The 13,635-nt window shown below is 42.6% G+C and overlaps 1 protein-coding gene across 6 annotated transcripts in view; it reads right to left on the bottom strand.

The window, feature by feature from the left end:
* FAM13A (family with sequence similarity 13 member A) overlaps positions 1 to 13,635 on the bottom strand; it is a 124,222-nt gene that overhangs the window by 22,302 nt on the left and 88,285 nt on the right. For 5 of the 6 annotated variants that reach the window (XM_039550661.1, XM_039550664.1, XM_039550662.1 and 2 more), the window contains 3 exons: positions 11,467 to 11,543; positions 10,733 to 10,775; positions 5,531 to 5,681 (listed from right to left, as the gene is read on the bottom strand). In XM_039550661.1, coding sequence (XP_039406595.1) covers positions 5,531 to 5,681; positions 10,733 to 10,775; positions 11,467 to 11,543 — 271 coding nt within the window. The remainder of the gene's footprint in view (positions 1 to 5,530; positions 5,682 to 10,732; positions 10,776 to 11,466; positions 11,544 to 13,635) is intronic. The other variant, XM_039550663.1, reaches the window with a different exon arrangement.

Consider the following 13,635-nt stretch of genomic DNA (forward strand, 5'->3'; position numbering starts at 1 on the left):
AAGTGTTACAAAGGAGAGGGGGAAAAAAAGTCCTAAAAGGAAAAATCAAATTTTAGACTTGATGGAAGAAATGGCTGCTACAGAAAATCATCTTTCTTTAACCCTTGCTCCTGGAAGTCCTGTCTCTACGGGTAATTTTGTTTCCCTTGCTGACCATACATATTTAGAAGACAAAACCTCATCTAGACACAAAATGGCTAGACCCCTGAGACCAACACAGCACTTCATCAAGGAACATATTTAGATATGTACAATTATGGATTTTATCTACATCAGATCATTAAGTGGACCAGAGCTGCAGTCCAACTGCCTTCTCTCTCCTGGTGGCCAGGTGCCAGGCACTTCAGCTGGAAGCACTGGAATTGCTGGATCACACAAATGCACAGGAACCTGCTGGTAATTTGCTGCTTTTTCTGACAGTGCACAATCAATTAATTCATCTTTAACAGGATGCACAATATCTTTTGTTATTCATCTAGCCAAGATAGGTATCAAAGCACTGAGCTTTTTCTGAATACTGCTGAACTCCTGGACTGAATGGTTCAGTTTTGAAGTATCTGCTATGAAGTCCAGTTTTAAAGCATCCACCATAATGATTGATGTTGTCACCCTTTCCCCCTTCTCCTAACTGAAGAATAAAATCTCAGTAAAGAATGTAAACATTTCACCTTTTCTTTGCCACTCACTTGACAGAGCAGTTACACGTACTCCTCTTCTGTCCTGAACAGATCTCCCCTGCTCAGGCAAAACTCTCAGTTTTCTACTAATCTCCACATTTTTTCCATGTACTATTTCCTTCCCTCATTTTCCAGAATGGCAACTTTTAATAAAAAAAAAACAAAAAGTGCGGGGGGGGGTGGTGGTGTGGTGGTGTGCGGAATGTTTACCCACCATGGCAGTACCAGCGCAGAGAAAGGGTGAAAGAATTTTTAATGTCTTGGTCAGACTCTCTAGGCATTTCTCTCAGGTATGCTGCCTCTAAGCTGGTGCAGAAGCAGTGAACTGTGTGCTGGTATCGAGCCTGCAGTCCTTCAGAAGGGCTACGCTCCCTCTCAAAATCCCACTACCAGCTCATCTTTCAGCAAAGCTGTCAGCCATCTGCCAAGCGTGGCTCTGCAGAGCTCCGCAGGCACACGGAGCATCGCCTGTGGCAATCCAGCCTCTCTGCCAACCTGCTGCATGGAGGGCTCGAGATTTTAATAAACCTGAACCATTAAGTACTTCACACGAGAAGAAAGATTTATTCTACCAAACTGGTGTATTATTGGTGAGCTCCAAGCCATCTCACTGACAAAACCTGACTTCTTTTTATCACTACACTGTTTATTTGCCAGGGTTACTGGGGGCTGGAGGGCCAACAGAGTGGTGTCTACACACAAATACCATTTGAGGTGCAGCCAGCAAAACGCCACAGGCATCTCCTGTTTCCCTGTCTGCAGCCACACAGTTCATACATGCTGCTAACGCTGCTTTTACACACACCCATCTGTCAAACAATCAAGGCCAAATCTTAGCTACTGTAAATTGAAGTAGGTCCAGAGGGATTAAAAAGTCTAAACTCATTACAACACCTGAGGTGCTAGTATCAAATGCCACTTGAAAGACTCCAGAAAGACCTCTCATAATGGAATGAATAAAGTAATTTAAAACCTCATCCAAAGCATTCACTAGCTCAGTAACAACCTATTTTCTTCATCTTATAAATAACTTCATGAAAATATCCTTGTTTGAATACATCAGGAGGCATTCTTCCTACACAGATCAAAAGAATAGCCCAAATACAGTGCCACCACGCCTTTTCACTTAGATGACACATCTCTCAGCTAGCAAACTTTGTATTTTGTTTATAGCATGTCATAACAACAAAAATATAATTTTAATATTTTGATGCTATTCAGTAAACAATGCAATTTTTTTCCTATACTTAGTAATAAAAATAGAATGTGCTTCATCACCTTTTGATTTCTTAGGCTAAAGAGTGTTGCACACAAATACACTGATCAATCTAAGTCCACAGTGTTGAAAAAAGGAAAACTAAATTCAGCTTCCCTTCTGCTATACTATATGGATTTTTCTGCATTACTTTGGGTTTTTTTCCCCATGGGAAAGTATCATTTAAGTCAGTGTCAAAACCTTTTGTAGATCAGCTTGACCCTCAGGGTCTCAAGCGCTTGAACTGAAATTGTGTTTTTAACTTCTGCTTATATTTTTTTTTTTTAAGCTTGAAGAAAAATGCCTGCTGATTGTTTCATAAGTGCTTGTTACTGCAAACTCTGCTTGAAATCTCAGCTACAGAACTTTTTTAAAGTGTCAGTAATCGGGTGACATCAGCAGCAATCACACATCATATTGATTTACTGAACTGCCTGCTCAGCCCGATCTGCTGACAGGGCCAGCCACTGCTATGGAGAGCAACATACTTCCAGATTTGCCTTGAGGACAGGATAGCAAGTTCTGGGCTTGAATTAGAAACATTTGGTGAGAAATCTGCACAACAGTGCTGGACTGTGACAGAACACTCTGTTCTCCTCAGTCACTGCACCCGATTCAAATGTAATCCCCAACAATTAGAAACCTTAGCTGTGGAAGCAGCTCTGAACAGCCTGCTCCCAAAGCCATCTCAGCTGGCACTCACTGACCAGCTGAGCAGGCAAACCCAGCAGTCAGACGTGACATCCCACAGGGACAGCTCAGTCCACACCCAGTGCGATAATAAGACTCCCTGATTCACACCTGCCAAATGCACGCCAGGAAAATACTCCTGGACCATGGGAAATACACCGAGGCAAGGAGTTCAGCACTTGAATTTTGCTGGGGCACTGCTCACGCCCTGAGTACTGCATCAGTAGCCTGATGATTCCTACACACGCCTCTATACTTAGCAGGTGAGGGGGATGCAGAGGGCGAGCACATGGCAAAGTGTGAGGCTATGTATTGCAGGGAGCAGGGAGAAAATGCCTCTGTCCTCTCTGTGCTCAGCTTCAGGTAAAGGGAACACAGCCTGAAGAAGTACAGCAAACCTCTCCTCTTGTGTACAGATTTGACTATGAGGTGAACATGATGGGAAAAAAATATCTGGTAGAAATTACTGCTAACGTAACATAAAAGGCATAGGGCCCTGCAAGCGTACCTGGCAGCAGTTATCTAAATTCTGTGTCCCTGAACGAGGGTTTTTAAGGCAGCTCTGCTCTTTAAACAATAGAGAGCCTGCCTGAGTGACAAATAAAAGCTAGTCAATGGACAAGGTTGTCTTGTGTAATTTTGTGCCCATTGTTCAAGGCTCTTTCCTAGCATTTGACTGGAGGCAGTGACAGCTACAGCTCAAGGCAAATCCTCAACCTGTAATTGTTCTCACACGTCACTTGTGAAAGTCCCAGCAGCTGCCCTGGTCACTAGAGGCTCTGTATTTCCTGCAGTATGATATAGAGGACCTTGACCCCAAACATCAGCTCAACTATGTCCTGAAAGAGTGGGTAATTTCCCAAGAGATGGACTCACCAAATTTGCTAGAGCAAAGCAATGAACACCTCAGTGCTAGGGCATTTGAAGGCACAGCCCTTTCTCCTTTTCGCTGAGGATGCAACCAGAGCTGTGGCATGGATCCTGCAGAGATGTGTGAAGGTTTGAGTGACTCAGGTTGGCTGGCAGAGAAAGGGAGGATGTCCTGGCTGCTAGAGGTGTGGATGGATGGCACAACCCTGCCCTGCAGAGCCAGTCTCAACAACAGACCCTGCTGTTAGCTACAAAAGCAGTCTGAGAGTGGATGTTAAGATATTCCTCTTCCTGGCTGCTGCAAGCTTGATTCTACATCCACAGCTAGGAAAGACTCAGTCTCTCCTTGCTGAGACACAGAAGGCACCATTTTGCTGCTGTTAACCCACACCAACAAAATGGTGATTCTGGAAAGCACGCACTTCAGAAGATGATGTCTCTCTCACCCCAGACAGCTGATTCTTTTGCAACTGCCCACCTCCTCCTCCTGTGAAATACACGTGAACAGAAGGGAGGAAGGAGGAATCAGAGAGAAGCACAGTCACATGTGCCCATAATCCTGTCTCATATTTGCAGGGCAAGAAAGCTAGAATCCAAACGTAAGAGCATGCCTACTAAGAGGGAGTTGTACCGAAGAAGCAACTTATTTCATACAACGGGAAAGCCTCTGGCAGACAGAAAGGAGCTGTGTTCTCCCCTTCATGCCTTCATATGACTCCTATTAGTAATGCAGGAAGGGAAAAAAAGGAGTCATTATTTCCAAAGGTTCACAGGAGGGCTGAAGCCACGCATCACCTCTGAGAACACAGACATGCTCACCCTAGCTTGAGAGCCTGCAGGGCTCTGCTAATTGGCACCTCAGCAAACATCCAGCAGCCAGGGCCACCTGGGAGCCCTTCTGTGGCGCTTTGATCAGCCATGCTGCATGTGTGGTGATTCCACCCAGGGAATCCCCACCTAGCAAGCAAATGGAAAAATTCCCTCCTGTGCATGGTGACTGCTTGCATGGCTGAATCAAAGGCAGCCATGGCTGCGGGTTTTCTTTACTCACGCCTGAAGTGTCATAACTACTCCCCTCCTAGAGGGAAAGGCAAAACACTGGATCATCTACGCTGTGGAGGCAGGAACAGAGAACTTCCCTTCTCAGTGTTCCTCAGAAATTGTTATTTTAGAGCAGTGATTAGTTGCACATTTTCCCTCTCCTGTTTCATTAAAACACCACACTTGTGTTTTCCTGCTTCTTCCCTGTCAAAACCCATCTTTCACTCCTAGTGCATAAACTAACAGAATTATGGCTTGTACACAGACACGTACCCTGTAACTAGAAAAGGGTTTGGTCCCAAAACTGCTGGACACCTTCATCTCATCTCAATTTCAAATGAAATTAAGGCTCATGGCACCCATAGAGTTTGCCCAGATTCCCACTCTTACACAAGTACAAATAGCCAACCAAGCATGCATTCTGGAGAGGAGAGCTAAGAAATACTATCAAAGCAATTTAAATGACATACAGTCAATTTAACATTGCCATTTGAGCTGGTAATCAGAATTCCTTCACAGCATACACGAAAAGAAAAGTTGTTTGTAAGATGAAGTAACAGATAGACAGCATTTTTTACCAGCTGTGCTTTTCAGGTCTGAATCATTATTTCCAAATAGTGATTGAAGAAGAAAAGTTATTTTTTAGACTGTGAAATACTCAGTTGCTTTGAAGTGTAGGGCAGTCTAGCTTAATTACTCAATGACCAGCCACTAAGAAATAAGGTATCTTGAAACATTTAGGGACTTAACAGCACTAAACAGAACATGAAATAACTTCAAGAATAAAACATTTAATTTTCCCCCTCTAAGTGACAATTAGAGCCAGTACCATTCAGTATTTGCTTCCAGTTTCTCCAAACTTCCAGTTCTATATTCAGGACAAAGTTGCTTTTCTATTGTTTTTAGCAAGAGAACATGTACACATAAAGATCCACCCAGCCCACTCAGGTTTCCCTCTCTCATTTCACTCACACAACCAGCCATCACACAATCCTACCTTCCCAGTTGTTGTCATCACACAATGATGTTAAATCCAGCCGAGGCACTTCAGATACAAAGCTGTTTTCCTGATCATCAGCATCTTGATTTCTTTGCAACTTGTTTTCAGGCATGCTTGGATGTTCTTGAATCTTCATACTTGAAGTCAGCTATGTTCCCATAGACCCGAAGAAATGAGAAAGGAAAAAAACCAGAACATTTCAGGATGCAGAGGGGGGAAAAAAAAACCCTGCAGTCACAGCAGCAGTAAGCTCATGCCTTTAGACCCTGGTGTTTCCAGCTCCAAATCCAAACCCCTTGCTTGGTGACCCCTATGTACTAATTGCTCACTCACACCAGTAAAAACATCCGTCCATCTGCCTTCCTTGAATTTTCCCTTCTTTAGAAAGCTACCGCAAGTTCCTGAGACTGCCTGCCTTGACAACTGCATGCAGCTGAGAAAGCCTCCAGTAGTGGATTTGGATGAAATGGGAGGGAGGGAAGCAGGGAGGCAGAGAGAAAGGGAGAGGGAGGGGGTGGCTGCGTACACTTCCTACAGGAGCGCAACTCCTTCGAGCAACAACAAAAATGCTGCTGCTGCTGCTGCGAGGCTGTAGCAATATGGTGCCTTCTAAAAAGCAGGCACCAGAGCTCCCGAGGCAGCAGCAGCAGCCACAGCCAGCCAGCAGTGCAGGCTACATACATGAATGCTCTCATGCAGGCTGTGCTGGCTCAGGTCAATTAGTGCCAGCTAAGCTGTGCTGGCTGCACATTCCCCGATTTCCTGTGGTTGTTTTCTAGCTGGGCGTGGGGAGAGCAGAACTATTTATGGAGGAGCTCTGGGTATTAAAGCGGTGTTGCGCAAATCCAAATGGCAGTAGGGTTTGGCATCTCAGCTGGAAGCAGTGTGGACTCTGGGAAAACGCCAAAAAATTCACACAAGCATCCAGTGACTTCAGAATAAAAAAAAAACAAAAAAGGCAGAATTCTGTCAAGTAAATGATTCATCAACTAGTACTACCTAGAAGCAAGTGCTGTTTGTCTCAGCACTGTTCCCCCCTGCACATACCACACGTCGTGTGCGTTTACACAGAAATGCCTGCCATTCCCACAATCCAGAGACACAGTGCGCGTGTCTGCGACAGTGCCTGACGAGACGAGCGCTTCTGTCACTCCAAAATAAATTAGCTGTAATGCCTCACAGAGGGCAGCAGGGAAAAGGAAGTGTAATGCATGTACATAAACATGTAGTGTGATATGTATAAACCCACCAACAAACACAGAGCTAACTGAATAGAAAGGATTACGTTACTACATAAACTATTTGGATTTGTTAAGAACAGCTTAGGCATAATTCTGTCAGATATAGTCCAGTGGGCAGTCAGCATGCAGATTTTCCCTCTGCAAGTATTCTGAAAAACCTAGTAAACAGTCTGCATATTCTGATACATGAAGAAAACGGGCTAAAAGAAAATAAGCAGTATTTCTGGACCTATTTTCTTTGTGAATCCAGAAGCACGGCCCAACGCTTCAGTATCCTTAGCACACGCTACTAAGGCACATTTATTTTTTTTCATCTGCAGAAAGCTAATGATGTGTTTGGTGCATTTTTTCCCTTTTGAGGAGAGAAAAACAAGTAACTTTCATTAAGAGGGAAAAAAGTTGCCCAGTAGACAAATCATATGAATAAACGTTTTTATCTGGATTCAATTCCATCAATCCCTGCAACTGAACAGGGTGCTAAATAATCTCATCTAGGCTTCCTTTCCCACAAAAGGTTGGATCAGATGATCCTTTTGAGGTCCTTTTCAACCTGGGCTGTTCTACAGTTCTAAAAATCTGGGTGATGAATACACTGGTATTTGTAAAGAGTGTTCTGCATTGTATTTGTGTAAGGTGTGTATTTCCTGTTCATTTCAATAAATGGCCTTTTTGAAACATTATAACAAAATGAAACACTAGGTGACAGCTTGCCAAGCACTAATAACTCTGCAGCTTGACACTAAATCTGATTACAAATGTGTTTATTGTGAGAGGTGTACATGGAAAAATGCTAATTCACCGTTCAATATCTTTTAAGCTGCTTCCAAGTTGGGAGGACTTAAATATTTCTCCACGGTCCATTGACAGATTTCCTGCCAGGATCTAAATAGTCTGCACCTCACAAACAAAGACTGATCAGTGGCCAACTGTACCAGTTGATAAAACTCCTTGTAAATTGCCAGCACAGTATTTAAAGGTGATATTTTAAGGCAAGGAAAGAAATAAAGCACTGAGTTTCAAAATAGGTGCTATTTTTAATAACAAAGTGTGAAGAGAGGAACGTACCTAGATTTTAGTAATTTCAAAGGGAGCAACCTGAGAATACCATCTCATCACCACTACTGATACTAATTAGAGATAAATGTCTTTCTATGAAGAGTGTACAGTCTCCTGACTTATTAAGGCTCTTAAAAGATATCTGTAGCAGATATAAGAGCACTTCCCAGACAGGTGAACATTTCCATTACACATATATTAGAAAGATTGTATCTATGTCTTCTTCCTCCTAAAGTCATTTCAGTTGCTGGAAATATTTAGAAGCTGTTTAAAAACAGGCCTGTGCTCTGCCTGCAGCCAGTTACTCTCCTTTCCTTGCTCTCTGATGTAGGCTCTAATACAATGAATAAATCATTAGGTGCTCTGAAGAACAACAGTGGTACAAACCCAGGAGACTCAAGAAAGCAGATGTTTAACTTCCTTTGCATTAATACTCCAAACCCATAGGGGTAGATAATTCAGTATTCCCATCACTTATTTTCCTTTTTGATTTCCTGACGCCACCAGCTGCCACCCTCTAGGAAAAGAATCAAGTAAGGGAGAAACATTTTGCTTTAGATATGGATGTGCCACAATTTCTTACAAACCAAAGGGGCAACATGTCGATGATGTTGGTAACAGCTGGCAGTCATAGCTCACTGCAGATATTACATAAATGACCACAAAAAAAGATCTGCAAAGCAGCTGCTTGAATTCTGCTTTTTAGAAGCTGCTTCTGCAGCTATGCTGTGCAGGAACCAGTAACTACAGATCTAAGTAGCCTGGGGATAAGTCAGCTGCATTCATTCTCCCTGCTCCAATGGAGATTCAGCATAAAGAGCAGCTCAAACAGCAAGAAATAAATGGCAACAGAAAGACTTTTAAATTCTGATCAGGAAGTTGTATTCTGTTCAATTACCTGTGGATTCCAATCATCTCTATATTAAAGGCTTGCTTCCCCTACATCTGATCTTCCATTACAGCCACAAGCAGGAAGCATCCTTAAGCACATTTAAGGAATACAACCTGATTCAAGAACACAGCCATTCTGCTGCCTTCCTCCTACCTGAGCCATGCCAACACCCCTCTACACTTGCTGCCATGTTGGTATGAATCTTAAATACTTGTCTCTTATCAAAACTGGGGTACTAGAAACCTTTGGTTTTCACCCTGGAGCTCAGCTACTTCCAAGGGCAGATTATGAAGGTTACAAAACCACTGAAAATTCATTTGGGGCTTCTGTTTCAAGGTATTTTTACAGCCTCATGAAGACCCAAGTCAGCACAACTGGTAGCTATGGCAAATTTTGAATACTTTTCCTAATATCTTCAGACTGGAGATAGGGTGAGAAAGAGAAAAGAATAAGAAAATCCCTGTCCCTTCTTCAACCTGAATGAGTTGTTTGTTATGAAACATATGTCTTTAAGCTGCCCTAAGCAAAATGTAAGGAATAAGGGGCAAGGAATGTAAAACAACTCTGCAGGAATGTAACATTTTCTTGACCTTGTAATTCCTATATAACACAACCTCTGGGTTAAGATCCTCTCCTGCAGCTAAAATTTTACACTTTAAAACTTTTCCTAAAGCAAAGTTTATTTTAAAATTATGATTTCATATTCAAATGTATCTCCATCAGGCTAATTTAAAAGCTTAATAGGAGTATTGTGTGGCATGGCAGCAACAGCAGCTTTTCCATGTGCAAGTGGGTATGTGAGGAATAAGGCGTTGCAAAATCTAGACTCCGGAAAATACAACAGCTCATGAGCAAGTGCAAGGGATTACTGACCCTCTGGGAGCAAAGTAGGAGATCTGGGTAAGCCCAGTCAGAGCAATGATCAAAGGCAGCCCTCAACACCCTTTGCAGGGGCTACATATTTCAGGGTCCCACAAACTTCGCCAGCTACCTCACAGCTGGTCAGAGCTCAGTTGCTAGCAACCTTTTACCTTTCCTGCTAGGTGGAAATAATTCCTACCAGAACTGCAGTCTTTCAAAGGCAATAAATGTATAGTGGCTTTTGTTTTTAAAAGAAACACAAGAAGAGTCTAATTTAAAAGTATTACCAGCCTTCAGTCAACTCCAAACAGCCAGAGAAAGCAGACAGTGTCTACAGCTGCTTTACTGTGCGCATTTAAAATGGATGCACAATGAGGGAGAGGTACCTCACATAATCCTCCCCAGTATTTTAAATGCTTGGCTGTCTAGAGGTGTTTTAAGCAAATCCAAATGAGCCAGTGACTGCAGTGGCCTCAACCTAACCCAACCCCTATCTTTGATTTGTTTAACAATCAGATGAAAAAACACCATAAAGCCAGTGCAGGAAGTTTGTGTGTGTGTGTGTGTGTGTGTGTGTGTGTGTGTGTGTGTGTAAGAGAAACAGAAAGCTGGGGGAAAAATTGCTGCCATCAATGTCACATCTCCCCGCCCCTGACATCCACCCCAGCCATCAACTCTTAGAAAGAAGCAGGAGGTGATCCTGAAATGGATTACAGACACCTACGTTCAAAAGCAACAGGCTGCACTGGGAAATGATAAATAAAAGACCAAAAGATTTTAGAGAAATCAAGAGAGACAAGCTAATCTTACCACCCTGGCAGATAAGCAGTCAGATGCCCTGTCTGCCATTATTAATAAGGGAACTTCACATCACTTAAACCACAGCGCTGACTTCAGTGATCCTTCCCTTTTTGGCAAGGAGGGATCAAAGGGACTGAAGCAGACACTATAAGACTCCCCAATGGCTAAGAGGCTCCCTAAACTATGTAAATAAAAAGCAGAGTTGAGGGACAGGAAAATGTACATGCTAACTCCATTTCTCTTGTGAAAACAGAACTATATGCATAACTACTTGTCTCTACTTAATAAAATGCTTTTAGAGACCACAAAACTGAAACACAAAAAAACAACAACAAAAAAAATACCAACCTGAGAATGCCTGAAAAAAACCTCATCGTTTTCACTTTCTTTGCTATAAAGAAAAACCAAGAACAAACCAATGTATTACAAACACAAAAACCAGACTTGTCTTGTAACAAAAACAAGCAGGACTTCTGCACACAAAGGTTTTTACATTCTTGCACACTCAGTAATTCACACAGTAAATGAAGGGACACTCAGGGCTGCAGCACTTCAAGCTGCTAAACTATGCATTTTTTTGCTTCCTCTCAGGAGCTATTTGAGAACAATAATGTCATTTAATTCCAGTGCCCTTAATTCTCCCAACAAATGTAACTGTTGAGAGAAATTGTCATCTCAGGTGAGCAGAGTGAGGCTGTACAGCTCTTGCAGAAGAGTGAAGCACAAGGGAAAAGGCTGGATTCCCAATCCAGAGGCCAGGTAAGACAGGCCCTGAGGTCCTGTGTGGAGCATGCTGGTTCAGGTGCTCCACAGCTGATTTCTTTTCAAGTCTGCACCATCAGCACCTTCAGTGACATTCCTGTCAGGCTGGGAAAAGAGCCTTGGTGGCATGTGCTGCAGGGCAAAGCCCACACAACACACACAGTGCCTCCATGAAGCTCTGCTTGGAAGTTAACGTGGTGGGCAATCGGTTCTGTGGCATAACTGTCACCCCTACAGCCTGTGGTGGAAGATCTCTCAGGCTGTACTACAACCACAGGGAAAGGAAAACATATATATATAAAAAATAAAATTAAAATCACCTTTCTTCAGATAAAATTTCCATGTCATCAGGTCCTGTTCTGTCTATAGGCTTGGATGAGCTAAAGCTTTCCATACTCTGCAATACAGTAAATATTAAAGCAGTAAGATATATATGAGAAACAGATTCAAGCTGCAGGCCATTAAACAGATCAAATACAGAAATATCCAACAGGACTTCTACGAGAAAGATAACACTCACACTACTGCCCGCTGCACAAAACAAACCCCACACTTTATTGCCCATAAACTGCAAGAAAACCCAACTGCTCACTGCTTCGTCTCTTTCATCAGACAACCTCAAAATGTCGAAACAGAATAATGCCGCACAGTATCCCGCCAGCTCCCATTTTACAGACTGACAGACAGCCTAAGCTTGGGAGTAATTCTTTGGTCTATGCAACTCCTGTAAGAGCAGGTAGCAAAATCCACATCAACCTCTCAGGAGAACTCCTTATGTTCATGTTAGAGAACACTCCACTTCTCAGACAAACCCTTCCTTAGTTTCTTCTTAAGGAGGCATAAGAATGCAAAGAGACCGCAAAGATGTAATACTGGGCCAATATGAATGCAGGGCAAGAAATCCAACTGGTTATGACCACTTCTTCTGAGATTTGTCTTGACTACCATTAAGAACATTAACACTCTTGAGTACTGTGAGGACAAGCCATGTATCCACTTCAAGCACATGCCCAGGAGGCTTTCAACTCTGGGTTTTGGGCAAGTCTCTCTCAAATAGGAGGAAGAGTGGTTCCTGCCCTGGAAACTACGCGCACAGACTTCTTGGGGCGGTCACAGCCCTCTCTCACCTGCTCCACCTCCAGCCCCATAAGGTAACACAGGTCAGTCATCCCAGCCTTGCCTAATTTGATTCTTAAGTCCTATTGGTACCTGGCTACCATGTCACTGAAATGCAGTTACAAGCTTTTAATGCTTTGTGGTTGGTTTGCCCGGGAGTCTAAGTGAAACTGACAGTTTTTCCACTGCTCACTTGTGCTTTTGAGCCAGATGCAATCAGACAGCTAAGAGGAAAGCTTCCACACACTCTCCTACATACTCTCTCAGGCTTTGAAAAAAAAGGAATGCTCAGAAAAGGGTGTTTAAGGAGAGACAACATTACAAACTTGTTTACATGACAAAGGCCTATTAGTAAATGCTATGGCGCATGTTGCGTTATACTCCAAGTAGGTAGCCTAATTGGGGTTATTATTTGATGTGTAAAGGTGTAGCCAAAAGAAAGCTAAACCACCACACATCCTTCTGGCAATCTCTGAAATGCAAGTATGTAATAAGCATACTCATTAAAACTTAAAAAGCAGCTTCTGCTCTTCCAAAACAATAGTACCATGCTCTCTGCAAGACATTTCATAACTGTACTTGCACTTGATGATTCCACTGTGACATTCCCTATAGCAGAGCAAGCAAGAACCACACTGATGGTCATCTTGGTCAAAGTGCTTTTAAGATTAGTTCATTTTATATTCATTTCAGCCTTTGCTCTTCAAGATATCCAAAAATGAGGGGCAGGGTAAAGTCCAGTGGACACAGCTAAGTTTGAGGACATTTCTTTCTGGGCATGTTTGAAGACTTCATGAATGTTTTTCAGGTCCACAGCCAAAGTGGACACTTCTGTCATTAATTCCTTTCCTAAATACTGAGAAAAATTTTCATTTACATTGAAACTGCTTTACACTCCACAGGCACAAAGAAAAGGTACTGAAAAGATCATAAGCACTAGACCTTTGCTTATCTTAAAGTACATTGCTACAAGCAAAGACAGAAGTGTGAATGTGTCTATCTCACTCTGCTTTCATGAAGTATCACATGAGAAGATTATGGATACTGAGCACTAAATTTAATAAATTAAGCACAGAGTACAATTTTTGGCATCTTGCCCTCTTTTTATCATAAAGAAAAGCAAATCCACCTCTCTCTAGAATCTCTGCACAGGGTAAGAACATCAGATTGTTGCAATTTTGTGATCTAAACAAAATATCACATTGAGAACTTGCTTTCAGCAGGCTCTAAAACTTAATCAAGCACCAGGAAATGCCCTATAACTCAGGACTGTTGTTTTCACACAGTTCATGCTGCTCCTGTTAACCATGCAATGCATGGTTGGGGCAGGCACAGCACTCCTGCCACTGCATGCAGACCTTGCACTGAAGCAA

Source organism: Corvus cornix, chromosome 4 (assembly GCF_000738735.6).
Source record: "Corvus cornix cornix isolate S_Up_H32 chromosome 4, ASM73873v5, whole genome shotgun sequence".
Taxonomy (NCBI): domain Eukaryota; kingdom Metazoa; phylum Chordata; class Aves; order Passeriformes; family Corvidae; genus Corvus; species Corvus cornix.